Source organism: Microchirus variegatus (genome assembly GCF_963457635.1).
Source record: "Microchirus variegatus genome assembly, chromosome: 8".
In the NCBI taxonomy this organism is placed as follows: Eukaryota; Metazoa; Chordata; class Actinopteri; order Pleuronectiformes; family Soleidae; genus Microchirus; species Microchirus variegatus.
Genome location: NC_139809.1, coordinates 10170402 through 10197879, shown reverse-complemented (window position 1 = coordinate 10197879; position 27478 = coordinate 10170402). Strand labels below are relative to the sequence as shown.

Here is a 27478-nt window from a genome sequence, read left to right as displayed (position 1 = left end):
ACAAATAATCTACAAAACCAAGCAAATAATAAAGTGAACACCTCCAGTCAAGGCCTGCGCGCCTTTGACAGAGTGCGTACAATCGTTCAATTGTTTTCCTGGCGAGCAGTGAGGACAGCTATTCAAAATGAATGGACTAATGATGAATGTGCTCTCAGCGCTGAGAGAGAGCCAGCGTGCAAACGCTCTCTTGGTAAAGGGTTTTGATGCAGAGCATAACAACTGTGCTGCCTTTAACTATTGGAACAAAACACGGTCAGACTCAGCCCTGATGGAGTTTTTATATATATATATATATATACTCACTAGTCTGTTGTACATCATTAACAAAGTGTATTTGGAGTTCGGGAACAAAAAACCTCCAAATTATTGACATTTTCGTGCCATTTATTCAATGTGCAAAGGTTTTTAGGGTTAGGATTTTAGGATTAGGTTTAGATTGAGGTTAGGGCTGAAATGATTTCGAGTGTCTAGTTTGGTCAGTAAGGGGCCGGTGAAGTCAAAAAAAGGGCCAACTTTTTGATAAAAAGACATGGAAATAATAATATTCATGATGATATTTCACGTAATTTCACATTAAAAGTGATTGTTTTGATATGGAATGAAAAAAAAGTTGACAATATAAACGTATTTATGACATAGTGACATGACAGAGTAATAAAAAAACATACAGAAATAACTAATTTAGAGCTGCAACTTATGATGTTTGTCTAACCTGGAAATTACGATGTTCTCTAATGTTTTATTTTGTCCACAAACCAAAATGATTCTGTTTTAAAGATTTCTTTGTTATGTGGAGCAAAGAAACAAAGAAAATATTCACATTTACGAAGCTAAAACAATCAGAAATCTTGTTTTAATCATGAAAAAAGCCGATTACTCGATTATGAAAATAGTTGACGATTAATTTAGTAATCGATTAATAATCAATTAATCGATTAATCGTTTCAGCTCTGAACTCATCATAAGTTGATATAATGCAATTGATTTGGTCCGCCAGTTTGAGACCCTTGCTGTATATTGTCCATTTTAATGTGACACTTTAAATTTAAATGTGCGTAATTTAAGAAAAGATACTGTTCACTACAAGTTAGACACATTTCTTTAAGCAGCTCACTGACAAGAAACTTCATTTAGACGAATTATAATTTGACTGCCAAATGGAATCACTGTTTTGGCTCGGCATCCCTAATAAAAAAAAAAAGGCAATTAAACAACAAAAAGCTGCAATAAAGCATTAGCCCACTTAGCCTGATTTTAATACTAGACGAGTACAGTAAATAGGCCAAAGAGCAGAGCCTCACATTTCCCACTGAAGACGTGAAACATTATTCGCTCTTAAGGAAATGAGTATTTTGTGAAATGTATGCAACGCATTATCACATGGTATATCATTCTTTTGTATGTTGAATCAGTGCATGCGAGACTGTACTGGTTTGCCGAGACCACATAGCTCTTAATGCATCTCCTAGAAATGACATCTATACTTCTGATTGCTCTTAAACAGCCTCCGTTCATAACATCATTTTAGTCCAAGCAGATCCACCACGTCTAATGTTCATTGATTTTCTTTTTCTTTTTTTTTCTTTTTATCACTCTGTAAAAGCTTAAGTGTAAAGTACATGTAGTATTTATGAGGTTGGGAAATAATTCAAATATGTAATAATCCACCTCGTAAAAGTGTGTAAAGCTTGGCTTATTTTAAGAATAACTACACTTTCACCCAGTATCCGTCATGTCGTTGTTTGTCGAACAAACCAAACCAGATGTAATGTGGTCATTTGGAGCTTTAAAGACACTGCTAAGACTTTTATTTTTTTTAACCTCTGGAGAGCAAAGCCATTGTTATCTAACTCCTTTCCGAGCCATTTCCCCAAAGTGTTAAATTACTACGATATACTAAGTGTAATTAAAACCATAAATGTTAGAGAAACGGCGTCGAGCTGCGATAAAGTTATAAAAGCAATATTGCCGCCCATATTTGTTTTTTTCGGTACATGACTTTTATTCCTTCAATGCTTTTTATGTCGCACTTTGAGTAAATCTGACCACAGGGGCCATTAAAATGTCATCTAATCATCTCATCATTTCTTTCTGCCTATCCCCCCCGACTCTGTATTCATTACTTTCTGTTGCTCCTTCTCTCTCTCTCTCTCTCTCCCCCTCCTTCCTTCCTGCCTGCTATTGTCTCCATCTGTATGCCGTATACATTTTTCAGGGGCTTATCATCTGTGCTTCAATAGGTGTGTGTTTGAAGCATGAAGCTGAATAAAAAGTGTGTGAGGGGAGAACCTAATGTGTCGTGCCACGGAAGAGACTGGACTTCTATTGTGTCCGATAACGTCCGATGTATGCAGAAGATAAAGCTGCTAATAAATGTGTGCAGTGATGACAGAAAAAGCCCAGCTTGGTGGTGATTGGTGAGCAAATGAGCTCCTGAATGAGTGAAAAGTCAATAGTGTTTTTCTTTAAAAAAAAAAGCACTTTTTGCAAATGACTCGGAGCGCAGGATACTACGTCTCCAGACACTTCACAAGCCATTGAGTGAGAACTGAGCCGAAATGAGCTGTGAGAGGTGATTTCACATTGGATGCCGACCAAAACAAGTCTCCTTTAAAAAAAAAAAAAAAAAGCCGTATTATGCCGCTGCTGTAACTAATTACCTTAACTTCATCAGACGAGGGCTGAGTCAATGTTCACCCCGCATTACTCGCATGAGTTTGATCACTTCACTTCAAAACCAAGCAGTCAAATTATTGTGATGACAGCCAGGCAGCAGAAAGCAAGCGGGGATGACACACGAGGGGTTTGTCTGTCATCATTTCCACATGAAAGCATGAAAGAAGACATTTTTTTCTCTTCTTCAGGAGACGCAGTTTAGTTGAGGCTGTTTGACTTTGACAGATTCCACTTGTAGTTTTTCATTTGATTTGTTATCTAAACCTGAAGAAAGAAGAGTTTCCTCTTGATGACACACTGTCTATCACAGAAATGGTTCTTATTTAGTTATTTGGGCCAGTTCGGGTCCAGTGTTAATGTATTTGTATGAACTGTAAGCTCAGTTCCAAGTCTGATATAATACAGTTTAGCCTAATAATGTGCGACACACTCATCTAACACTGTGCTCGTTCACTCGTGAATAAAAAAAGTAATTTCAGGGTTTTTGTCTTTTGTTACTTTCGATCTGGGCATTTTTCTCTTTTCGCTTTTGAAATCTGTGCATTGTATCGTACATTAATACTCGGCGTTGTCATGGGAACACGCACGATCCACGGTTTGTGGCATGCTCTGCTTCTTTGCTCCTCCACCACCCCTTTCTGCCAACACCTGTTGTATATCAGTACACTCCTAATATTATTAGTGTGAGTAAAACATACTTAAACTGTTTTTATTGCAGTTGTATGCTTTCTAATTGTTTGATTTTGAATGTTTCACCATTATTCTGACCCAAGTTGGCGTTATTCATAGAACCATCGATTAATGAACTTAGTCGGTGCATTGTTGTGATTAAAAATACATTGTGGTACATTTGCATTTAAAGGTGCCATATGTAAGAATGTGGCCAAAAACAGTTACTACATTCAGATTCAAAATACAGACGTCTTTTAGGTTTCGTTTTCTGACGTAACTGGCAACCCATGGTTGCTCGGCAGCTGAGACTCTACTGACTGCAATGATTGGTAGATGGCGGTAGGTGGCGCCACTGCGAAATATTTTTTTTTAATGCAAATATTTTGGCCGTACTGTTGTTGTTGGTGAGTTCAGTTTGTTATATGAACATTATTCCTGAGTCTCTGTGACATATTAGGAGGATTTTTTGGCCAGTTGCTTTAGATTTATTACATAATGCACCTTTAAGCATTTAGCAGATACTTTTATCCAAGGTGACTTACAAAAGAGGACTGAGCTACGTAGAAGAAGTCTTTGGAAAGAAATCCACTAGATGGGAACAGTGCGGAAGGAGATCGTGCAGGGGAGATGCTAAGCTAAGTGCTAGGACAGCGGATGCTCTTGGAAGAGCTGGGTCTTCAAGAGCTTCTTGAAGATATCGCTGTTCTGGTAGTGCGCAGTAGGTCATTGCACCAGTGTGGAAGTACGCGCATAAAGAATAACATAACATAAGCCTTTATTAGAATATCAAAGTAGGTGGGAGCAGACCCATGGAGAACTTTGCAGGCTATAGCATCGGTGATTTGAAATGTGATGTGGCTGGCTAAGGCTAGCCAGTGGAGCTCAATGAACAGAGGGGGTGACGTGTCCTTTTAGGCTGATTGAAGACCAGACGCGCCGCCGCATTCTGGACCATCTCTAGCAGTTTCACAGCACAGGTAAGGGGTGGGGGGGGCTGTTAGTAGTGCGTTGCAGTAGCCTGTTCTAGGAGCTGGCTAGCCTGTTGTTGGGTTACTAATATGAAGACGCCGGACAATGCCTCTGGTGTTTAATGACCTTTTACAATATAAGGTCTCTTTGGCATCGTGAACAGGGCAAAACAATTTGCGTCGATAAACTGAATCGACTCAGACAGAGAACAAAGGTCCTTTTTGGTCATTAATGGTTCGGAGGTAGATGGTGGTGGTGGGGGGATCTCCAATTGATTTCTTTTGTATTAATCCTAAAATTGAGTGTGTCCCTGTTTAGAAGCGTAATCCGTGATGCATTTGGACACACACACACACACATGCACACACTTCTGCTATGCACTTAGCAGTTTGAAATAATTATAAGAGGATAAATGTTGAGACTGAAAAGCTTTAATTATGGAGCCAGCGCTGCATGGCTCTCTCTTTAGGGAAACGTTTTTTAATTAATATTCTATCTCTGCCCTCGTATGTACTCGTACTCACTCGTTTGCTCACTCAACTTTTGAGGAGAGCTTCATTCAACATGGTACATGGTTATGGTGGAGGTCGTTTGGGCGCTGAAGTGAAAGACGGCAGCATGCATATTTTGTGGCAGCTTGCAGTCAATGAGGAACAAAAGACAGTGAAATAATATAATAATGGGGAAATATGAGACGCTGCCAAAGATACGAGAACAAAACGTCTGCCAGATTAAAAACATGACATGTCAGAGACTATCAGCGTAAAATGACTGCTCTCTGCGTTTAGTATCAGTCCTTTATTTCCTTCATGAAGGGAGGTTAGTGATCAACATAACTCATTAAGGACAGTATGGATTTGGATAAGGTTTTCTGGGAATGTAGGATATGGCCCAAAGACGTAATGATCACCTTGTGATGAGGAACTTTACTGACCCTGTTGGAAATTGAGCAGCATTGGCAAAGGTTTTGTTTTCTCTCATCATTCCAAGTATATGGAGAAGAAGTGAGGTTACGGAACGGTCAAGGTTAGGTTTGAATAAGAAGATTAATTGTGGGACAGCTCTCTGTACTCTGTAACACCTCAACCCTTCAATTTCACCTTGCTACATAAAGACATATTAATGTGCATTAGCACTGTAGGGATGAAAAATCTTTCAAAAGACAACCAAATAAAGAAAAAAAAACCTTTACACCCAACACTTCTTTATTTAAATCAGATAGAGTTGGGCATGAACACGGTACTGATTCATAAATCTAAGCAAATGCATATGCATGAGCACGACGCTGGTTCCCTCCACTACAAATAGCCATAAATGGATTTCAAACACTCCTTTAATCAGTGGTTTGTTTACAAAGATGTCTGATATCCGTTTTTCCTCTGATTTCTGGGCAGTGAAAATGTTGCACGCTCAGTGCTGCGATATGGAGGATCACCACTTTAACAGTGACTGCTGACTTTGCATCGCCGTGTGCGTTTGATATGAAAGAACACGCGGCGTGAACATCAGGTACATCAAATGAAACCGCGTCTAATGAGAAACATCCCAGGTGGGCGGGCGAAGTGCGCGCTGTTGTTCGGCGGTAATGAGCGAGGATGACCAAAAGGTTTATGTGGAGGAGGCGAGGGGTTCAAAGTGATACGAAGCCCTGGAAATGTGCCAAGACATCTGCAGGTCAGCGAGGAACAAGGAAGGAAGAGTGGACTCATCACAGCCTGCAGCAGCTGGATGAGTGACAGGAAGGTTACAGTGGAAAAGATTGATGAGAACAACATGTACAGCAACTATAGTAAGAATGTGTTAAAAAAAAAAGGTTCTTAAAAGGTTTAGAGAATGACACCCTTGTTTTAAGCTTTGATGCTAAGCTTGTTTTAAAGTCTGAAGGCATTTTCCCAGTCTGACTTGTAGGTTTTAGGGTCAAATAAGATAAATGTACATACTATGTCCATATGAAAACTACAGAAACAACTCAAACAAAATAAAAGATGTGGTGAAAGGCAGCAGTAAACAGCAAAAGAGCCTTAAAGGTCCCATATTACAGCCTATTTCTCCAAGTTAAACTAGTTCCCTGGTGTCCTAATGAACATGTCTGTGACATTGGTCACAATACCATAAGGATGAAGCACCACAGCAGTTCAATCACTCTGCCAAAACAGCCCTGTTTAGAACGCTCTGTTTGGTAGTATCTCTTTAGGTCCACCTTAAAAAAAGTAAAACGAAACTTTAAGGTGCCTTATGTAAGAATGTGGTTACTACATTCAAATTCAAAATACCGAGGTCTTTTAGGTTTCGTTTTCTGACGTAACTGGCAACCCGTGGTTGCTCAGACTCTATTGACTGCAAAGATTGGTAGATGGCGGGAGCAGTTAGCATTTGGAAAAGTGATCATTTGCAGGCACTAGCAGGCACATTGGCATCATTATATAACATGTATCCACTGGACAGATAAATCCTCTGAGGCTGGAAGTTTGTGTAGGACTCTGTGCTGCAGTGTGGAGCCAAGAATAGAACCTTCCGCGGACTTCCGTTTTTTTGATACTATTGCCCTCGCTTGCACTCTCGCGTGTTTTACGGACAAAACTGAGCTCCGCGAGACAACAGTTCCAGGAATTTAGCGCATTCTCACGTCCCAATGAGCGCGGACGTCAACATCGCATGTTTTATCTCCTGTACTTAGACTGAGGATGACCACAAAAACATGAGTGAGTCATCTTTTTACACACTTTGCCGACTGATAGGACCTCCAGGGTCCCAAATATAAGGATTTAAATGATTAAAAAGTTGATTTTGCATATATGTCCTCTTTAGCAAAAACAATAAACAAGTGAACCTTGATTCAATATAACTTTAGCTTAAGATTGAAAATTAATTTTGACACACTCACACTGTTGTTGTCTTGTGTATTTCCAATAAAAATCCAGAATGACGACCGAAAATAAAAAAATCTAGAAGCCAAGTATAGTATGATTTATTCTTCATGTGTCTTGAATTAGTATGAAGAGCAGCTGTGGACGCATTAGTGTCACACTGAGTGGGTCAAGGTGTAGGTTACAGTTAGAAATGATTTCCTGGCAGCAAGGAGAATAATTTTGCTTCCATTACATTAAATAACATTATTCCTACCCTCTCCGACCTGGGTAGCATTATAGTTTCCTTCTTTGTCAGCTGTGTGAGTATAAGCAGCTTGCAGTGTGAAATATGCTCTTGCCAGATGGGTGACAGCCAGCTCATCAGATGGACCTGAAGTGACCTCATATATACAAAGAAGTAATGAAAGAGGAGTATTATGCTTGTAAGCTGCAGTGCTAACAGGATGAGACAGCCAGTATGTAAGCTGTGATGGGGGGGCGTGACTTTGCTAGATCTGTATGTGCAAGGGCATGCACGCACACATGAGAGAATAGATGCTCACACACAAGCACGTCCACATCGGCAGCATCCAGTTACATAAAGCCGATCCACCGCAGCAGGAACTGGATCAGCCCCAGACTTTCGCATCCTCACAGCACGAGGCTGATTAATGAACTCACAGACTGTCGACACTCATCGCGGGACGCGGAGTAAGGACATGCACAACCACTGCTTCACTACATCGTGAATCATTGCACCTTTGTCCGTGCTCGACACTTCTCGTCACCCAAAGATGTGCTGCGCGCACAAAGGAAACCACGGTTTAAAAACAACACATTTTAACCTAAAATGGGAAGCTAAACACGGGTATAGAAATCTCATTTGTGTGATGGTGTCCGTGTAGGAAAACCCATCTTGCGCCTTGCCACTATGAAAGTGTCATGTAATATATTCATGTGATCTACAGCGTCTTACTGCCGAGTTCGTCTAATGGACGCTATAACTTAGTGCTCCTGCTGCAGCTTCTGACTGCAAATGTAGCGCAACAGTAAAGCATCCATAAATAATGACAACATGTTCTGGATTTTCCAGTGGCTCCACTGAAATATGCCCCGACCATACACACCTAATACATGACATGGAATAGTCATGCACTTGAGTACATCAAGTCATTCCAAACCCCCTGTGGTCACTCCAACTATTATGAAAATTAAATGAACTGTATGCAAGATGCTGTTTGGGGGGGCCCTAGATTGCCAAACTCGGATGATCCATTTTCTTCTCACATCTACCCCAGTAAGATCATTTGTTTTTGATGCCATAACTCACTTTGCCATTAATATCCTCCCGAACAAGAATGAATGATGAGTAGCTGTCAGTCATTCTTATCGTACATGCCTGTCGGACTCCGCGGACGTCACTCACTCGTGCCACAAAAGCGCCAGCTACAGCTCATCATTGTATTTATATCCAACATTTTTAACATTATGAGGGATTTAATAAACTCATGAGACAGCTACAGACAAAGACAGAGAAAGCTGAGGCTAAACATGCGGCTTTGGGGACCCCTGGTGGCTTTGGGGTCCTATGCATTCGCATAGTCCTCATAATATAGCAAGAAACGGCTGTGGTTTCCATTTTGCAATATGATACAACAGCTTGTAGACTGTTGGTTGGAAAAAAGAAGAGGAAAAGAGAATGTGAGCCAATGACTTTGGGTTCTAAGTTGTGGTTAACACTCTGCTTAATATTTCCCCCGATCTATAATCAGGTGAATTATAAATAATTTCATACAATACAAAAATAGTTCCAACAATGTAACAGTAGTTAAAAATGACAAACAAATCAAGATATAATCTGATCTATTTACAGGGACGAGGGACTTTTTTGATCTGAATAATTCTTACTAATTCCTTTCAGTACTTTCTTAACATGTGTCACACTGTATTGTACAAAATGACATGTCTTTTATTTGTCGTTTTTCCACACGGTAGCACAAAGTGTGGCGTTAAAGGCATCGACTGTAATAACTGCGGCGTGTGCAATCACCACAGTGACAGACGCGCACAGGTCAATGGATGTGGGTGTTAAGTTAGTTAATTTGCCAAGTGCTCTGCACAATCTGCGGATTCGCCATCCCACCAGCATTGTGGGTAATAACAGAGCGAGTAGACACTTATGATCAGAGGTGAGAATCACAATCTGATTGGTGAAAGATTTTTTTTTTCTTCCCCTCACATGCCTCACTTACCATATTACAAAGAGCCGAAACTGTGACTTTCTGTCTCTTTTTCTCACACACACACACATTGATTTTTACAAGTGTGGAAGTTAATTTAGTAAAAATAGACTTAAAGGACAGATTCAATTACCACCTTGCCAAAGTTACACATGGAGGCATCAGAAATTACAGGATTAGCCTTTGGCTAAAACAGCCGCAATGTGCTGCGGGGGAAGCATATAATCAGGCACACGCTGACATTTAGCTTTAATTCAGCTCAGTTCTTCTCAGAAGAAAATCCACCTGAAATTTGACTTTGGGGTCTTTGACAGCTTTGTGTGAAACTATTATTCTATTCTTTTGACACTTTCCTGTCTGCATAGTGGTTGTTTTATAATGGTTTACGCTAATTCATTTCTTGCTGGGAATTAGCCGTTAACCTTTCAATATTTGTCTGAAAATGGACTAAAACGGACGTTTGGATTATTTCTTGGCTGCACAAAGTCATATACCAGACTTTTGTTGCCAATGGGCCAGCATGACAGATTTTACAGGATTAAGTAAAGTTAAAGTGAAAGAGCTGACCTTTGCAAACAGCGCCCCCTTGGCTGCCAACGCGTCCTCTCCTCTTCCATTGGGATAGCACTCATACCGTGCATCCAGGATTGGGTAGCGGCTGGCCAGCATCAGCCCACTGTTGAGGAATTTGAACATGGAGCAGCATCCTTTCCAGCCATAACGGCCAACATCGCTCAGGATGTATGGGAAGTAGCGATGCAACTGCCTCAGCAGTCTCGTTGTCGATCCATGGTCAAACACTTCCTGCAGAGCCAGGAAATCCAAATTTGCAGGGAAAAAGGCAGAGATCTCATGGTCGAACGTCTCGTCACCTTGGCGGCGTTTTCGTCCAGGGCGCTTGAATATCGATGTGCGAGGAACGTGGGTGAGAGTGTTGTTAGACGTTATCCCTACTCCAGTGTCACCTCCATGGTAACGAGAAAGGGACTCCCTGGACGCAGTCATGCTGCCCGTGTCTCCTCCTGCCTGATCCCCAGCTCGATGGTTCCCAGTTTCGGCCTCTTCCTCCTGTGGGTCTGGTTCTGGTGCGCTGATGCTGATTTGAACCCCTGAGGTGTGAAGTGGGCAGTCTGTGGAGGGTTTTGGCTGGGTCCCTTCACCATGCATGGGACAGTCATGGTGGCCAGGGACAGGCTGATGCCCTGTGGAATGCAGGGGGCAGTCTGTAGCCTCTCCTGAGGTGTGAACTGGACAGTCTGAGTTGTTGTTAGTCCCTGTCGGGTGGAGTTGGCATTCTGCCGTGGTGTCTCCATCTGAGTGAAGGGGGCATCCAAAGGAGCCCTGGTCTCCTACAGCAGGGTGAACAGGGCAGTCGGTAGCACCTGAGGGGTGAATAGGGCACTCAGTGAGCGGTTCAGTTTCAGTGTCGGCCGGGCCATTGGTGGTGTGTGTTTGGTCTGGACGGTGGTCTAAGGAGGAGGTACGGCGGAAACCTGTGGCAAGGCTGCTGAAGGATGCCGCGCTGATGAATGAAGCAGAAATAAAGAGGTAAGAAATGTGACATACTGCTGGAGGAGATGACAGGCTTTATTAATTCATGAATGAACGTAAGCAGAAGGAGCCCATGTGGAAGCCGTCCTCACCTGATGGAAGTGTTGGTCGGTGAGTCGATGTAGATTTTTATTTGAGGGCGGCTGGCACCATTGCGGATCCTCTTCCCCACCTCGCGGGCTCTCCTATGGGTGTTGGAGAGGTTGTTAAACCTGGCCAAGGAGTCAGGCAACAGGCATACATTGGCACTGCAGAAACAGAAGCTCCTGCCCTGTGGCCGCCATTCCCCAACACCTAGGCCACCCGGCCCTGCCTGGCCCTGCTCGGCCTGGTGTTTGTCCGGTCTGCACAAGGCAAGAGACAAATGTTAGACAATGTTCAGAACACATCATTATTCACTTCCCTGTTGAGCAACATGAGAAGATTAGTATCACTGTACGGTATGTCAAGATTAACTCCTAGCAGCTATCTGGACACCTTCCTACACAGCTACTCAGGAAATGATATCAGAGTCAAGCTAACCTGCCCCAGCATCTGATCTTTATCATGAACTGTATATAAAAAGGGCCAAATGGCAGCATAGTGGTTAACGCTGTTGCACAGGGTCAGAACAAGTGCCTTGTGTGGGTTTTCTGGCTTCCTCCCACAGTCCAAGAACGTACAGAGGTTAATTGGACACCCTAAAGTGTTTAGGTGTAAGTGTGAGAGTGAATGGCTGTAGATGTTGGCCCTGTGATCAGCTGGGAGGACCCCGCCTTTCACCCTGCGTCACCTGGGATTGACACCAGCAACCCTGTGTCCTCATGTGTAGGATAAAGTGGCAGATAATGGATGCATATAAAAAGTGGATGCACTCGTTGAATAGCCACTAGGGGGTGACTCAATTGGTTGCTCAAAGAAGTCATTCAAATGGAAAAATTAGCCTGCTGCTCACTTATGATATATACAGTACAACATCAATAAACATTTACCTGAGGAGTAAATGCTCTCAATCTTCAACAGCACGTGATGTCAATTGTGTAATTTATGTTCCCATTTAGAGAAAAGTGGACAATAAATGAGTGGACACAAGGGTGATTGACGACTGGTATCGTCCAGTAAGAGTTCCACTTGCAAAACCTCAACATGGCACCGGGAAAATGGATTCTAATGGGTGAAGTCACTGCCCATTACCACTTGATCTTTACTAAGCTAATTTAACCTGCTGCTAGTTGTAATTTTTTAACTTTAAACTTTAAACTTAAGGTTATTATCCTTTAATTTAATTTAATTTAATTTAATGTCACACGTTTTTCCAACCACACCAAACATTATAAATTCAGAATTAGTGAAAAACAAATGCATATAATGAAGGAAACATCTACAGTACGGTTTTACACTGTGGTTGACCAGGGAGTTGCTGTATGAGAGTGCTGCTCTCCCACAGCAAACGGAGCCAATCGCAATATTTCAAAGTTTGTGGTGATGGTCAGGAGCCACATACACTCGCTGAAATGCGATTGAGCCAAGCAGCTGGATGCCACAGCAATGGGTAAAACCCACTTGAATTCCTCAAAAAACATCTGAATTACAAGGTTTCGAAATATCAAATGAAGCTCTAGACTGCAATATATGGCCTATATATCATCCATTTAAAATTAAAAATGTAAATGCAGCGTAGCATGCGGTTTCCAGAAAAGTCAGTTTTGACCTGTCATACAATTTCATATTGATGCTTGGATGAACGATAATTATCTTTTAAGCACCTAAAGGAGGTCACTCCAATTTAAACTAATGGTAGTTTTCCACCAGCCACCTCAAAATATGAAATTCATAAACCATTAATAAACCATCAAATGTTCTGATTCGTTCCAAGGAAATAGATAAGCAAGATAGGTATGACACACACAGTGAATTCCAACTCAGGTTAGTGAACACTAACCTGTGGTAGGTGTACAGGTAAGGCTGACGAATGGCCTGCAGAGGAGCCCAGATGATGAAGCCCAGGAGGGCAAAAGGCAGGGAGGTGAGGAGGAGGAGCAGATACAAGGGCGCAGAGATCAGGACACAGAAGGTGAGGAAGGAGCAGGGGTCTTGGGAGCGCTGCCGCTTCTCCAGGGAGGTGGCCACACATGAGGCCAGGAGGCGGTCCAGTAGCCAGTAGCACGGGAACACCAAGCTCCACGATAAGCCATCCAGGAAGTGCAGACAGGCACTGGAATAAGGGGTGGTGTGGAGGACCATGTCTTTCCTTCTTTCTTTCTCTCTCTCCCTCTCTTTCTTCTTCTGTCACTTTCTCCTCACCTCGCACACAGCGTCCACGCCGACATAAACGTTTTAAAAAATCTGTTTCTCTGTAAAAAAAAAAAAATCAAAATATAGGAATAAATAATAAACCCGACTTAACTGTAGATCCTCCCCCTGTTTGGAGAAAGCTACACTACATGGTTTGGGTCATTTTTCATCTTCACCGGCAAGCTCGTTTAAGTCTCACTTTCCCCTTCCTCAACAATGACCTCCTCTACAGCACGGGACAAGGAGCAAAGACTGGGGCCACAGTGGGGTTGCCATAACGAGAGAGTTTTCCCTTGACAGTGGATCTACGACTGCGAGGACTCGAGCGACCACTTCAGGAGGGGTCCATCTTCAAACGTCACCATTTCCTCGCGACCTGGAGAAGTTGAGTTTTGTAGAGAAGAAACAAAGGAGAAGGAAGGGAGAAAAAGCAGATTAGTGATTAACCTCTGATGAAAGCATGCAAGGTGAATGCATTTCAGAAATGTAATGTTATGACAGCATATGGATAAACAGAAGAGTGCAAATACACTGGGAAAACTATTGCGCTTTGGGTTGTCTGGTTCTGGATTTGAGAGGACTTGACACTATGGTAAAATTATCCAATTGTAGATGGAGGAATTACATTAGGCTACTGTATATCACACACATAATAATATTGATAAATACAGAGACTGAATTAAATGTAAAAACAAGAAATTATGTAAGAACTAAAATACCCACAGTGCAACTACAAAATATGTAATACGTTTTCATGCATTATTCATAATTAAGTTAAACATTATAAAGCATATTTATATGGTATGCTCAATTACAGCCAGCCACAGCTCTAAAAATACAACAGTACAGTACACCGAAGTATCTAAGCTTCCTAGCCTGCTGGGCAAATAAGATAATATGAATCAAATTATGAATCAAATTGTATACCTCTGAAGGTACTAATTAGCATTTAATAATGCATCAGGTAAAGCCTGTTATAGACTACTGTGTGTGAAGCTGAGCTATGAAGATGGTAAATACAACTCAAGACATGATCATTAATTGTGAATCAGGCGGAGATCAACTCCAAAAACATGTATTTGCATATTTTTAATATTTAATATTTTATTTATAATTTTTTTTTTCAATGAATATAACATTAAATGAATCAGAAATACACTCTTTACATTGTTACTGCGATAAACGACTATTCTAGCTGGAAACATCTGGTTTTTAATGGAATATGTACATAGGTGTATAGAGGCCCATTTCCAGTGTTCTAATGGTACATTGCGTTTGCTAATCACGTTAGAAGGTTATTGGATGATCAGAAAACTCTTGAAAACCCTTGTGCAATGATGTTAGCACAGCTGAAAACAGTTTTGCTGGTTCTTTGACAAAAGCTAGTTATTATTTTGAATAAAAATCATTATTTCTAATCTTGTCAATGTCTTGACTATATTTTCTATTCATCTTGCAACTCTTTTGATGAATAAAAGTGTGATGTTTAATGGAAAACACAAAAAAATTTGTATAGGTGACCCCAAACTTTTGAACGATAGTGTATTTCTCACAAGGTATTGTGAAAAATGGCAACAAACAGTAGTGTAACAACTACACTGTTCTCAACAAGTCACAAAAATACAAGCGTTTGCTCATCATAAATTATCCAGCGACATATGTCCACGTGTCAACTTTCAATTGTGTCACAGTGCAGTAATTACCAGCGCAGAGAAATTAATCTAAACAGTGTTTTTTTTTTCGCCCTCCTTCTGCTGAACGATCACTACGCAATTCTGTGGGGAACAGTGGAAGATTGAGCGAGGTTGGACAGAGCACTATATCCCACCAGAATGAATAAGTAATGGATTGATTCATTCATTCATGTCAATAGGTAGTGTTGGCACAAAGACGCAGGGAGAAAGGCTGACCTCAGTGTAACCCCACTTACTCCACAGGGACCGAATTGGTTCATCAATCTCATGCGTTTAAATGAACCAACCATCGACGGCACAACGGAACGACTTGATAAGCCATCAAATCATGGAGGAAACTCATGTGTTGCACATGCATATCAAAGACAGCTTATGATAACTTCATCCAGTTTTCATCCAAAAAGTCTGTTGAATAGAATTATATAAAGTTTATTTTCCATTTTATTCTGTTCTATTCTTTATTTCTCCATGTCCAAATTAAAAAAATGAAAATGCATGTTTCTCCTCTTCACAAAAAGCACAACAATAACTCTGACCTCCACCTCCATTACAGAAATCCTCTCCTGTACCGTCTCAAATTTACCATAATGGTTTATGTCATTCAGCGAGGCGATTGACTTGTCATCTGCTGCTGAGTGACTTTGCGATGTCGTGGTCGACCAGGAGAGAGATGAAGAGATGACCTGCTGACTCATCGCCGGGCCTGAATAGCATGCTCAAACACTCCCAGCTGACTGACAGACTGACTGTTCCACTGTCTGAGCTGCTCTCTGGCTTGACGTGTGATTGTCTGGATGAGCAGCAGGTCGACAGACAGCACTCAGTACTTGGGATTGAGGATACGACCTGAACTAACTTTACATTTATCACCGTGGCTGCCATCGAGTTCAAACTATTTTAGCATAAAGCAGAGGCAGCCAGGCCCGCAGAGAAATTATGTGAATAATGAATTAACTAAAGGAAGCAAACAGAAGGCTTACTTCCCTGCATAAGCTCTAATCCAGACAGATTCACTCATTGCTCCACTGCCTGACATTTAAGCTGCAATTTGCTGCCTTTCCTCGTCATTATGAGCTATTTGTGGCTCACTTTATGTGGTTTCATGAAAAACAAGTCATGTTTCGAAATACATTTCTGTTCCAAATCGCTATCATTTGGACTCTTCTTATGACTTGGACTGTTATTTTTTTGTCCTTATGTTGTGCTGCACCGCCACACAATTACCTGATGTCTATTTTTTTGTTTAAATTAATTATGTCATTCAATAGGCCAAGTAGATTTGAAGGGACATGTGAGAATAATTAATCAAATGCAAATGAAGTGGTAGTCAAATACGTTTTAATACTATGATTAATCAAATATTACAGACTAGAGATATCTAATCTGTAATAAAAATTTACATCATGGTATTTGTGTAGGTATGAGACAAAGCTTTATATTATAATAATAAACTGAGAGAATTATGCCTGTCTGATTAGTACTAGTAGTACTACTAATCTAGCACTACTAGTGTTACTAATAGTAACACATTTAAATGACATGTGCCAAATCGAAACAGCATTGTTCAGACTCAACTTTCTCACTCACACTGGGACCTTCATTAACACCAATTCACATGTCCTCATCGTTCCCCTGCCCTCATCGTTCACCTGTCATCAATGTTCACCTGTCCTCATCGTTCACCTCACCTCTTTTATCACCTTTCACCTGTCCTCATCATTCACCTGTCCTCATCTTCATTCACCTGTCCTCTTCGTTCACCTCTCCTATTTTATCACCTTCACCTGTCTTCATCACACACCTGTCCTCATGGTTCACCTGTCCTCATCTTCATTCACCTGTCCTCTTCGTTCACCTCTCCTCTTTTATCATCTTCACCTGTCTTCATCACACACGTGTCCTCATGGTTCACCTGTCCTCATGGTTTACCTGTCCTCATGGTTTACCTGTCCTCATCGTTCACCTGTCCTCATCATCGTTCACCTGTCCTCATCATCAGTCACCCGTCTTAATTGTTCACCTGTCCTCATCATTCACCTGTCCTCATCGTTCCCCTGTCCTCATCGTTTACCTGTCCTCATCATCATTCACCTGTCCTCATCATCATTCACCTGTCTTAATTGTTCACCTGTCCTCATCATTCACCTGTCCTCATCGTTTACCTGTCCTCATCGTTCACCTGTCCTCATCATCATTCACCTGTCCTCTTCGTTACCTGTCATCATCAGTCACCTGTCCTAATTCACCTGTCCTCATCATTCACCTGTCCTCATCATCATTCACCTGTCTTAATTGTTCACCTTTCCTCATCATTCACCTGTCATCATCATTCACCTCTCTTAATCATTCACCAGTCCTCATCATCATTCACCTATCCTCATTGTTCACTTGTCCTCCTCATCATTCACTTGTCCTCATTGCTCAACTGTCCTCATCATCATTCACCTATCCTCATGTTCACTTGTTCTCATTGCTCAACTGTCCTCATCATTCACCTATCCTCATTGTTCACTTGTCCTCATCATTCACTTGTCCTCATTGCTCAACTGTCCTCATCATCCCTCACCTATGCTCATCGTTCACCTGTCCTCATTGTTCACCTGTCATCTATAAAAAACTTACTGAATTACAGTAACACAAGACAATGTAATCGATTACTTTCCACCTCTGGTAGCAACAGAGCATTTAAACACAGGTAGCCAACAACACTTCCAGGTCTCTATTCACACACAACACACACACCGAGTAAATGATGCACACCTCACTGTTCAATGATAAACTCATTAAGAACCACAGCTCGACAACCAGCACAGCAGTGATAAATGACTGTCGGCCTAGGAACTATGGTCTGTTTAAGTTGTCCTAAAGAACTGTTCCATCCTCCAGTCACAATCAATACTGTCTGTCTGGAGAGACGGGAGGAGAAAAAAACCTGTGTGTCAGTGCTCTAATGTGTGTGTGTGCATGTGTGAATGCCATCTCTGCGTTTGTGTGTCGCTACACGTATACTGTGCGAGTCTGTCCGTCAGTGTGTTCGACTTCCACAGAGAATAATAGTGATCAATGCCACATTTTTGTCATGTACAACAGAGGAATAGAGCGCTGAGCTGCACACACCCACATTCACACACAGAGACAGCTGAGAAATCAATGCTAAGAGAGTAGTGATAACACAAAAAAAGCCAAATGGGAGAAACAAAATCCGACTTGTACGCTTTACATTTTTTTTTTTATGTCTTCTTCCCTTTTAATTCTCCTTTAGATTCTGCAGGACGTTCAGCTAATTCAGCAAATGCCACATGTGAGCACACACACAAAAGGCCAGTGATGTCACTCTGCTCTCAGCATGCTCTAGTGAGTTCTGTTGTCATGGTGACCCAGGTACATGCACTTAAGGACTGTACTATAGTTTAGCTGCCTGTCAATGTACTACACACGAACGCACACGGACAGGACACAGCAGCAGCCTTCACAATCATGATCAAGTGTTTATGTTATATGTGTAATGTGGTGAGACACACACACACACAGACACACACACCCATGTATGGTCCATTCATTGTGGGTTACTGTACATTTGAAAACAAGGGGACACCTGAGTCGAGTGCTTCTTCATGGACGGTTACATTTCCAGCCAGTTAAGGATTGTTGCTCTGTTGATGGCGGCGCATTTTCATCATCAACAACCAAAGCAATCTGGGCCTATGGGAACAGGGGAGTGCAACGAGTCCCGTGAGCACTCTGGCTTTTCAACTGGATGGAATAAACTGTCAAATTACTTTTCAACCGGAGGAGAGCCTGCAGCTAATTACCCACAATATTTCACAGCTGCATTATAACTCGTCTCAGGAGTTCCTGTGAGAGATGTGTAAATGGGATTTTGGTCAGTATGGTAACATGCTAACATACACTGTAGTACTAAATACATACAATGCAAATTCATAACTTAATGGCACGCCATCTTGCTGAGGTCCATCCCAAGTTTATCATTCACTTATGATCATGTCGACTGTTATGCACACCTTGACTACACATGCTCTAGATATAATATTAGAATAGAAAGGAATGTCAGACCAAGACAAAACCTCATTCATTCAGTATTCATGAAACGGTGGGCTTATGGGAGCGTACCTATGTTCCCCGGGTCCTATGTTCCACGCTTTTCCTTAACGGGTCCAATGTTCTGTTTTTATCCTCTTTCTGTGGCTAACCATACCCACACTTTGACAATCCTTCTCCAGGTTATATGGCCTCCCCATGTAATCCTGGCCCTAAACCTACCCACACTGCCCTCTCCATGCCCAACTCTACCCTTTGGATGGTCTGCTGTGGGGGAAAGCGGAGAACATAGGCCCTGGGGGACATAGCACCATGAAACATAGGACCCAGGGAACATAGGACCAGGGTACATAGGACCTGGGGAACATAGGACTAGGGAACATAGGACCAGGGAAAATAGGACCCAGGGAACATAGGACCAGGGAACATAGGACCAGGGAACATAGGGCCTGGGGAACATAGAACCCAGGGAACATAGGACCTGGGAACATAGGACCAGGGAAAATAGGACCTGGGGAACATAGAACCCAGGGAACATAGGACCTGGGAACATAGGACTAGGGAACATAGGACTAGGGAACATAGGACCAGGGAAAATAGGACCCAGGGAACATAGGACCCAGGGAACATAGGACCAGGGAACATAGGGCCTGGGGAACATAGAACCCAGGGAACATAGGACCTGGGAACATAGGACCAGGGAAAATAGGACCTGGGGAACATAGGACCTGGGAACATAGGACCAGGGAAAATAGGACCTGGGGAACATAGGACCTGGGGAACATAGGACCTGGGGAACATAGGACCTGGGAACATAGAACCCGGGGAACATAGGACCAGGGCTTTTACTCTCAGAGGACAAAAAACGTCTTTCTTAGCTAAAGTGTGGACAGATTCAATGTTAAACCTGATGCTGGCATTCAAAAGTATACTTGAACTTCTCTAGCACACTTCAGGGGAATAGAACCAGCTATTGGCAAGATGTTATTTTTTTTATAGATCGCAAACTACGGATGTCATCTTTTTGTAGAAGCAGAACATTGCTTGTTTCACTTATGTTCACAAACAAGAGCGTGACAACATCCTGGTCTGTTTTAATCCTATGACATGTTTGAAAGCTGTTATGATGACATCTTGTATCATCATCTTATATAGTAGCACAGTGTCGAGGAAAAACCATGATCTTAGTCTAGCCTGAGTTTTACCTTGTGCTTTCTGAACCTGAAACTAACCACAATCATGACCAAGACGTACCACCTTAACCCTAACCAAGATATGTTCGTCTGTTGTCAGGTAAACAAGTAATCATTTTGGTTCTGAAATATAGACTCACATGATTAATCTGGCAACAACAAAAATGCACTAACTATCATGATGAATCCATGACCACTAAAAGAAAAGCTACACACAAATAATGTCATGCAGAGCTTTTTCTGTCGCACATCATTCACAGGCACGAGGAGCAATTTAGGCTAAAGTGTCTTGCCCTGCGACACGTCGGTATGTAGACTCGGTTTGTAGACGCCAAGAATCTGCTCCACCACTGATCCACAGAGTCTAATTGTTGTGTAATTGTACAGATTTTAAAATAACTCTGAGCACGTTTCTCTCAAAAGAGCAGTTTTCACACCAACACTTGCACTGGGTTGAAAGAAGATGAGCTCCTGTAACTAAACATAATGCCTATAGACCCCAGCTGCTCACACTGCACTCCTATCATTTATAATTTCTTTTCTACTTTGCACCATGCTGTGACCCAATTACACATGTGCCTGTGGCCAACGATGCTGCGAAAATGACACTCATTTTATCCCATTTTCAGGGAGTGAGACTTGGAGTGGTTAAGATTGTATATTCCCAGCCTCTTCGTTGTCATTAAATTCATTCCCACCGTCTTCTGCACTTCAAACATCAGTGAGTATCTTGAGCCATCGCACCCTCATCCCTCTGCCTCCGTCTCTCTGTCTCCTTCATCTGTGTAATTGTGGTTGCATAACATGGTTAGTGGAAGCATATAATACTATCACTATGAGACGCAATGAAATCAGGATGGTAATTCGATCAGATCAGGACCTGCTGCCACCTGCTCTTGAGCAACAATGCTGCTCTCATGACAACAAATGGGATCAGGAAGATTCAAAACAGGAACACACAACTGTGTTGATATAATAGCAGTATTTGTTCTGTAGCTTATACGATTTAAGAAAGCAGAAATAGAGATGGTGATTATTTAAAAACTCAGCTACTGACACGACAGCCTTGTGCATTATGAAAGGTTATGAAAATGCATCATATAAATCATGAAAAAATGCTACGCTAACGGGAAACAGCTTGCAGTAACATTGGATACGTACAGTTTGGTGTAAATGGGATCCAATGTTACTACAGTGGTGCTTTCAGAGATTGTCTTGATTCTCATCTGTGACCTCTTGTCTCTCATTGACCTCTCCTTCATGCCTCAGCCTGGCTCTCTTAACTCCCCTTGCCTCATTTAGCCTCTGTCTCCATGATCTAATAAATCACTCTGAATAGCTGCACAGTGTCACCTCTGCACCTCTGCAAAACACAAAGACTGCTATTAGCACCTTTCAGCTGTTAACCTTCTTTCGACTCGGGGCCAAATGTGTCATCAGCTTAGTATGACAGCAACAATAATATGAATTGTTCAATGAAAGTTTCGGTGAAGAGTGTTCCATTTATATTGAGGCAAAAGGTATCGACTCGCTTTTAAAAGTCCTGCTATTAATTTTGTCCTGTATAAAATAAGATTTTTAGTTGCTCATAACCAGGAGTTGTATTTAAATGTGCAGCACAAACAAGCTTTACACAAGACTTACATTGAAAAAGGCTATGCTGCCAATTTATGTATCCAGTAGTAGTAAACACTCTCCTTTTTGCTCTGTTTTTGGTCTCCACCACCGGACTACATGCTCTGTTTGTTCTTTGCAGCTGGACAGACTTTACGGCTTTGTCTCGGTGTAAAATCCATCTCCTGCTTTCTATTGTTTAGTCAGAAAAACTGTCCGTTTGCTCAAATGATTTGTTTTTTGATCATGGCTGTATACCTATGAGAGTCCCATCTCCCATTCCCCTGAGAGGCCAGGTGACACTACACCTCAGCAGGTTACTATTCAAATCAAAACCTTTTTATTTGTGTAGCCCAAATTCACTTGTCACTCTTTGGCTCGGTGGGCTTTATAATGTGTACATGTAGTGACATACTGTCTTAAGACCCTTGTTCTCTCTCTCATCATTCACCTGCCACAAGGTTATTATTCAACATTCTGATTCAATAACATATGATCCAAATAAAATGTTTTACCATGGCAAAAGATCCTGTGAGAAGGAAGAGATAACTCACACAAAGGCAAAATATCCTCTCTTTCAGTTTGTCTACCCACTAACTCCTCATGACTAATCATGGCAGTAAACTACACACAGAAGCCACACTAAAGACTTACTGTACTAAAGGCTGCTCTTGATAAGCTGATATTCAACATAATTTTAATCCATCCATTCATCGTCTACCGCTTTATCCTCCACATGAGGCAACAGCGTTAACCACTACAACACCGTGTGGCCCCTCTTGTAATCATGACCCACAATTGTCCATCACCCCTTTGGCCAACCATCCATATGGACTGGAAGGAGGCAGCAGCAGTGGAGACAAACTGTGTGTGTGTGTGATGGTGTGAGCATGCGCCTCTGCTTGTGTGTACACTTGCATGAATGTGTGAGTGTGTGTGTGTGTAGGTGTGTGTGTGTGCGGAGCTGTTGCTCTGTTTGCTCTGTGTGATCCAAAAGCAGCCAGTTTGTCGTGGCTCGGTGCCTCAGACTAAGCGATGGCAGAGCACAAGGCACTCTTACGGCCTGTCCAGTGTAGCTATAGTAGCTGATTAGTTATTTTCCTCTTGTTCAGTCGGCTTACACAGCAAAAACAACCTCCACTTTGGACTACTTTTGTCCAATTCTCTAATTTTCTTTCTCTAGCCCACCACATCACTTCTCCTTTTCTCTTTCCGCTTTCATTCCACTGCTTCTTTGCTCTATTGACCTCTGACATTTGTCGGCTTAACCCTTTAAGGTACCCACCAAGAAAGAAGCAAAGGAAATATGATGATTTTTATTTCCTTATGATAACCATAATGACAATCAATTAATATATATATATATATATATAAAAAAAATTGTAATAATAAACTTTTTAATAAAAAAATTTAATAAACCTGGTTTGCATAATTCATTAAGTACAACATTCACAAGTCACATTAAGTGTTAGGGAGTTCAGCTTAATGCATTTTTCAATGAGATATAGTGACTCAAAGTGTGATCGACCAAATGGTTGAGTAGTACCTTAAAGGGTTAATAGCTTGTACACACTCACACACAAACGCAGATCTGTAACTGCTATTCTTCTTAGGACACAGCATCACCTAACCCTAACCAAAACCGCACCACAATTCAAATCATAGCCCCAAACTTGAAATAATAGGACGACTGGTCTTTACAAGGTCAGTGTATATGCCAGAAAAAGTCCTAAGGAGATAACAGTACACACACAGTCACATGTTTTCACTCTCACTACTTTAAATCGTCAATACTTGACCGGGGTCATTGAAATGAACATCATCTGTGCAGAACACAAGACTCACACACACACACACACACACACTTACACTGTATATGCATCAATCACACACATAGTCCCACCCAGGCCACTGTGACTGACCCGCTCCAGACAGAGCAGTATGGATCGGTCAGCATTGATTTGCTCTACATTTATCACAGCCAACACAGCTGCTGCTCTGCCGCTCGGCTGTTAAAAACACAGCCACACAAGAGCACTTTCACTCCCATGGAAATGTGTCTCGTCTCCACGTGCCACATGGGCAGCGACACTCACGACAGTCACATGCTGCTTTGAACCTATGCAAACACGCCTGGTGTTTCTGATTAAGCAGCACTTTAATTATGTTTGGCATTCCTACTTATTAAAACAGCCAGAAAAGAGAGCGAAAGCTACCATCATGTGGCCGTGTGCTTGTGGTCATTTCCCCCAAACACGCTCCCAGTGGCAAGGTCGTATTTCTTTATGTCAAATGAAAATCCTGAACGGCAGCTTTGCCGCATTTATAAACAAATTCATCAAACAAAAATGTGCACTGACAGGGTGTTTTTAGCAATTCCAAATGAAAAGGCCCAACAAAAATGTGCTGACTGTGCTGTATTTAAGCCTATTTAAACTCAAATTAGAAATAAGCAAAAAAAGCCACTTAATTTGAAAGATTTGCATGAATTTAGACACGAGCTTTGAAAAGTGTTTCACAGAGGAAAGGGCAAACGTGACGCTATTAAAAAAAACACACCAGGCCATAAACACGAAGCCATTAGATCATAAAAGTGAAATACAACTGGACAATAGGAGGTCACTTGTAGTTCACTTAAGTATATTATCTCCATCAATCAGTCAATAGCATTTAACTGTGTTATTTCATTCAATTAACACAGAACCGTCAGTGATGACCACGTGTCTCTCTGTTATAATCAGAGAAGTCACGCACAGGTGCAGTATTTCTGTCCCCTATAGTTTCATAGAACAGTGCAAGGTTCAATCAATGGGGGGGTGTTTGCACGCACATAAACTCATAAATACAAGAGCGAGAGTTTTTTATATCTTTGAAAAGCAGAAGTAACACAACAATTAAACTCTGAGTCCTCGTGACATCACCCTGGCACCATATCAAGAGTCCACCAGCTGATACATGTGAACAAGAAAGACAAAACAAGACTGTTTTGCTCTGTTTGAACCCTGTGTGTGTGACACATGCCTTATACATACGTTAGTATGGTTACAGCTTGTTACCCCGTCTACAGACACACAGTGTCAAATTAACAATTATTACACACACATGTATATGAAATACATATATACATAAATTATAGAGTATAATCTTAAACTATCGGAACATGTCCCAGTCCTTTGGATTCTGTTTGGAGGGTCAGAGGTCAAGTATCAGTAATTAACCCATTGTATAAAATACTGATTCTGATTCTGAACTGATTCTAAGATTTTACCCTTTTCCTTAAAAGCCATTAACAGAATCACACCACATTATTTAGAAGTGAATTTAAGGATATGTGAAAATGACGCTCATCACGTCAGCGGCTACTGGCTGTAAGAATTCTGTTACGTTCCCACTGTTCTTAATTGTACATCGTCTAATTGTATTGATTGATTCTTATTTTATTGATGTATTGGTTTCCCTTACTGTTGCATTGTGTATTTTACTCTATTTTATTGCCAACTTATCAAGTGTTTTTTTTTTATTCTCTTCTTGTCATGTGAAGCACTTGGAGTACTTTTTCAGATATTGTAAAGTGCTATATGAATAAACATTGATTGATAGATTGATTGAAAGTAGCACAGATAGTGATGAGTGTATGAGTTCCTTCTCTCCACAAAGATACATGCATCTAAACACCGTGCTTCCTCCTCCATCCCCACGATAAATGTCAGTAATGCTGTATGTGCTGATCTCTCCCTTGACAACAGAAGCCTCTTCCTGTTGCAGACTCTTATAATGTATCATGACAGCACTTTCTGCCCTGTGCATAATGCATGCTCCATGTCTCAGTCATAGATGTCTGCAGGTCACACCCAGAGGGGCTCAGTCTGCACTCTTTTTATTTGTCTTTAAAACCTTCAGCACATGTTTGGTTTAGTCCGGAGACGATCATAAAGCTCAGTTTTAGAGAGAATGTTAACGTGTCATAGACAAAATAGTCGTTTAGAAAAGATAAATGGAAGAAGGAGACAGAGAGAGAGAGAGAGAGAGAGAGAGAGAGAGAGAGAGAGAGAGAACACGTAGCACATAGGTGTTGAACATAAACGGAGGACATGAGCAAATGACCGCTGACTGGCAGAAGCCGTCACCGAATGTTGCCTTAGAAACGGCCCAAAGTTCAGACCATGGCAAACACAGGTTAAGTGTTTGTGTGTGTGTGTGTGTGTGTGTGTGTGTGTGTGTGTGTGTGTGTGTGTGTGTGTGTGTGTGTGTGTGTGTGTGTGTGTGTGTGTGTGTGTGTGTGTGTGTGAGGGAGGGAGGAGAGAGAGAGAGCGAAAAGAGGAGTCGTTTTCCATCTTCATACAACGTCAGCCATTTGCATAAAACTGAATTGAAGATAGAGTTGAAATGTTTGTTCAAGGTAAACGGAATAAAACTGAAAATGCTGATGATTTGTGGGTAAAAGGAAGCAATTAAAAAAAGAGACTCCGGTGTAAACTGTGTTTAAAATTAAAGTCATTTAAAATACTACTCATTCGTCGCAAAGTTAATGAATCGACCGACACTTTTCTCATGTCTTTACATCAACGTTCCCTTTCCTCCTCTCCTTGTTTTAAGTCACTTCTAAGTACAATTTCACACAGACAATATAACTTATAATATTGTAAAGACAATACATCTTGCACTGCGGTGGACATTTACTTATCCAGTGGTTCATTTGTCTTTCTCTTCAGCTTGGATCCAGTTTTGTGGAAAGCACATTACATATCCGAGTCACACTGAATAAAATGTGTCTTTTTTGGCACTTTTATGCATCTGCTGTTGTAGAAAAAAAAAAGATGCTGTTGTGATTTTCCTCCCTCTGTGGTCTTCTCATCTGGACTTTATCTAATCTGACCTATTGACCTGGGACAGCTCGTCTGTGAAGGCCTGTAAATCCTCCTGAATCGTTACTGTGGCTTGATAATTTGTGGACCAACCCATTCAAAAACACATCACAACATTTCTATATATGTTGCACCACTGTGTCACAAATAGTTGTCAACAAAAATGTTGAATTATTATTTAAAAATACATTTCAGGCCCAATAAGTTAACATATATACAGTAATTATAATAATTATGTTTTGGTGTACCATTTTTGACAGGTGGTCATTTATGAGCAGATTACAGCATAGAGATAGTATAATGAACCCGACTTAAAATATAGTGTTTTATTCTGTATATGTTGCTGTCAGGCTGCAGTTTGGTCTGCAGTGTGGTCTGGATGAATCCTGTTGGTCCTGCCTGTGATTGACTACAAGGTAGGTACACTCTTAGAAATAAAAGTGCTAAGTAGAACCATATAAGGTTCTTTGGCTTGTCCTTATAGGAGAACCCTTTTTGGCTCCAGGTAGAACCTTTTCATAAAGGTTCCACTAAGAACCCTTTTAGAAACCCTTTATTCAGGAAATGGATTTTAAAGGGTTCTCTGGATCAAAATGGTTCTTTCTGGAACCATTAGTGTTACCAGGAACCCTTGAAAAACCCTTTCCGCGGTAAAGGGTTTTTCAGAAGCAAATGATTCCAGGTAGAACCTCAGCCCTTGTAGAAGAACCCTTTTGGAAGCCTTATTTCTAAGAGTGTACCCCACAACATGATATCAATTCCTCAAAAAATGGAAGTACTAATTAGTGCAGCTTTTAACCGTTAAAGTCTCAGAATATT

General features: G+C 41.4%; 1 protein-coding gene across 1 annotated transcript in view; it reads right to left on the bottom strand.

The window, feature by feature from the left end:
* Nucleotides 1-13183, bottom strand: part of smpd3 (sphingomyelin phosphodiesterase 3) — a gene marked incomplete at both ends in the record, with an annotated part of 29557 nt that extends 16374 nt beyond the window's left edge. The window contains 3 exons of the mRNA XM_083893185.1: nt 9977-10931; nt 11053-11304; nt 12882-13183. Coding sequence (XP_083749311.1) covers nt 9977-10931; nt 11053-11304; nt 12882-13183 — 1509 coding nt within the window. The remainder of the gene's footprint in view (nt 1-9976; nt 10932-11052; nt 11305-12881) is intronic.
* Nucleotides 13184-27478: the final 14295 nt, after the last annotated feature.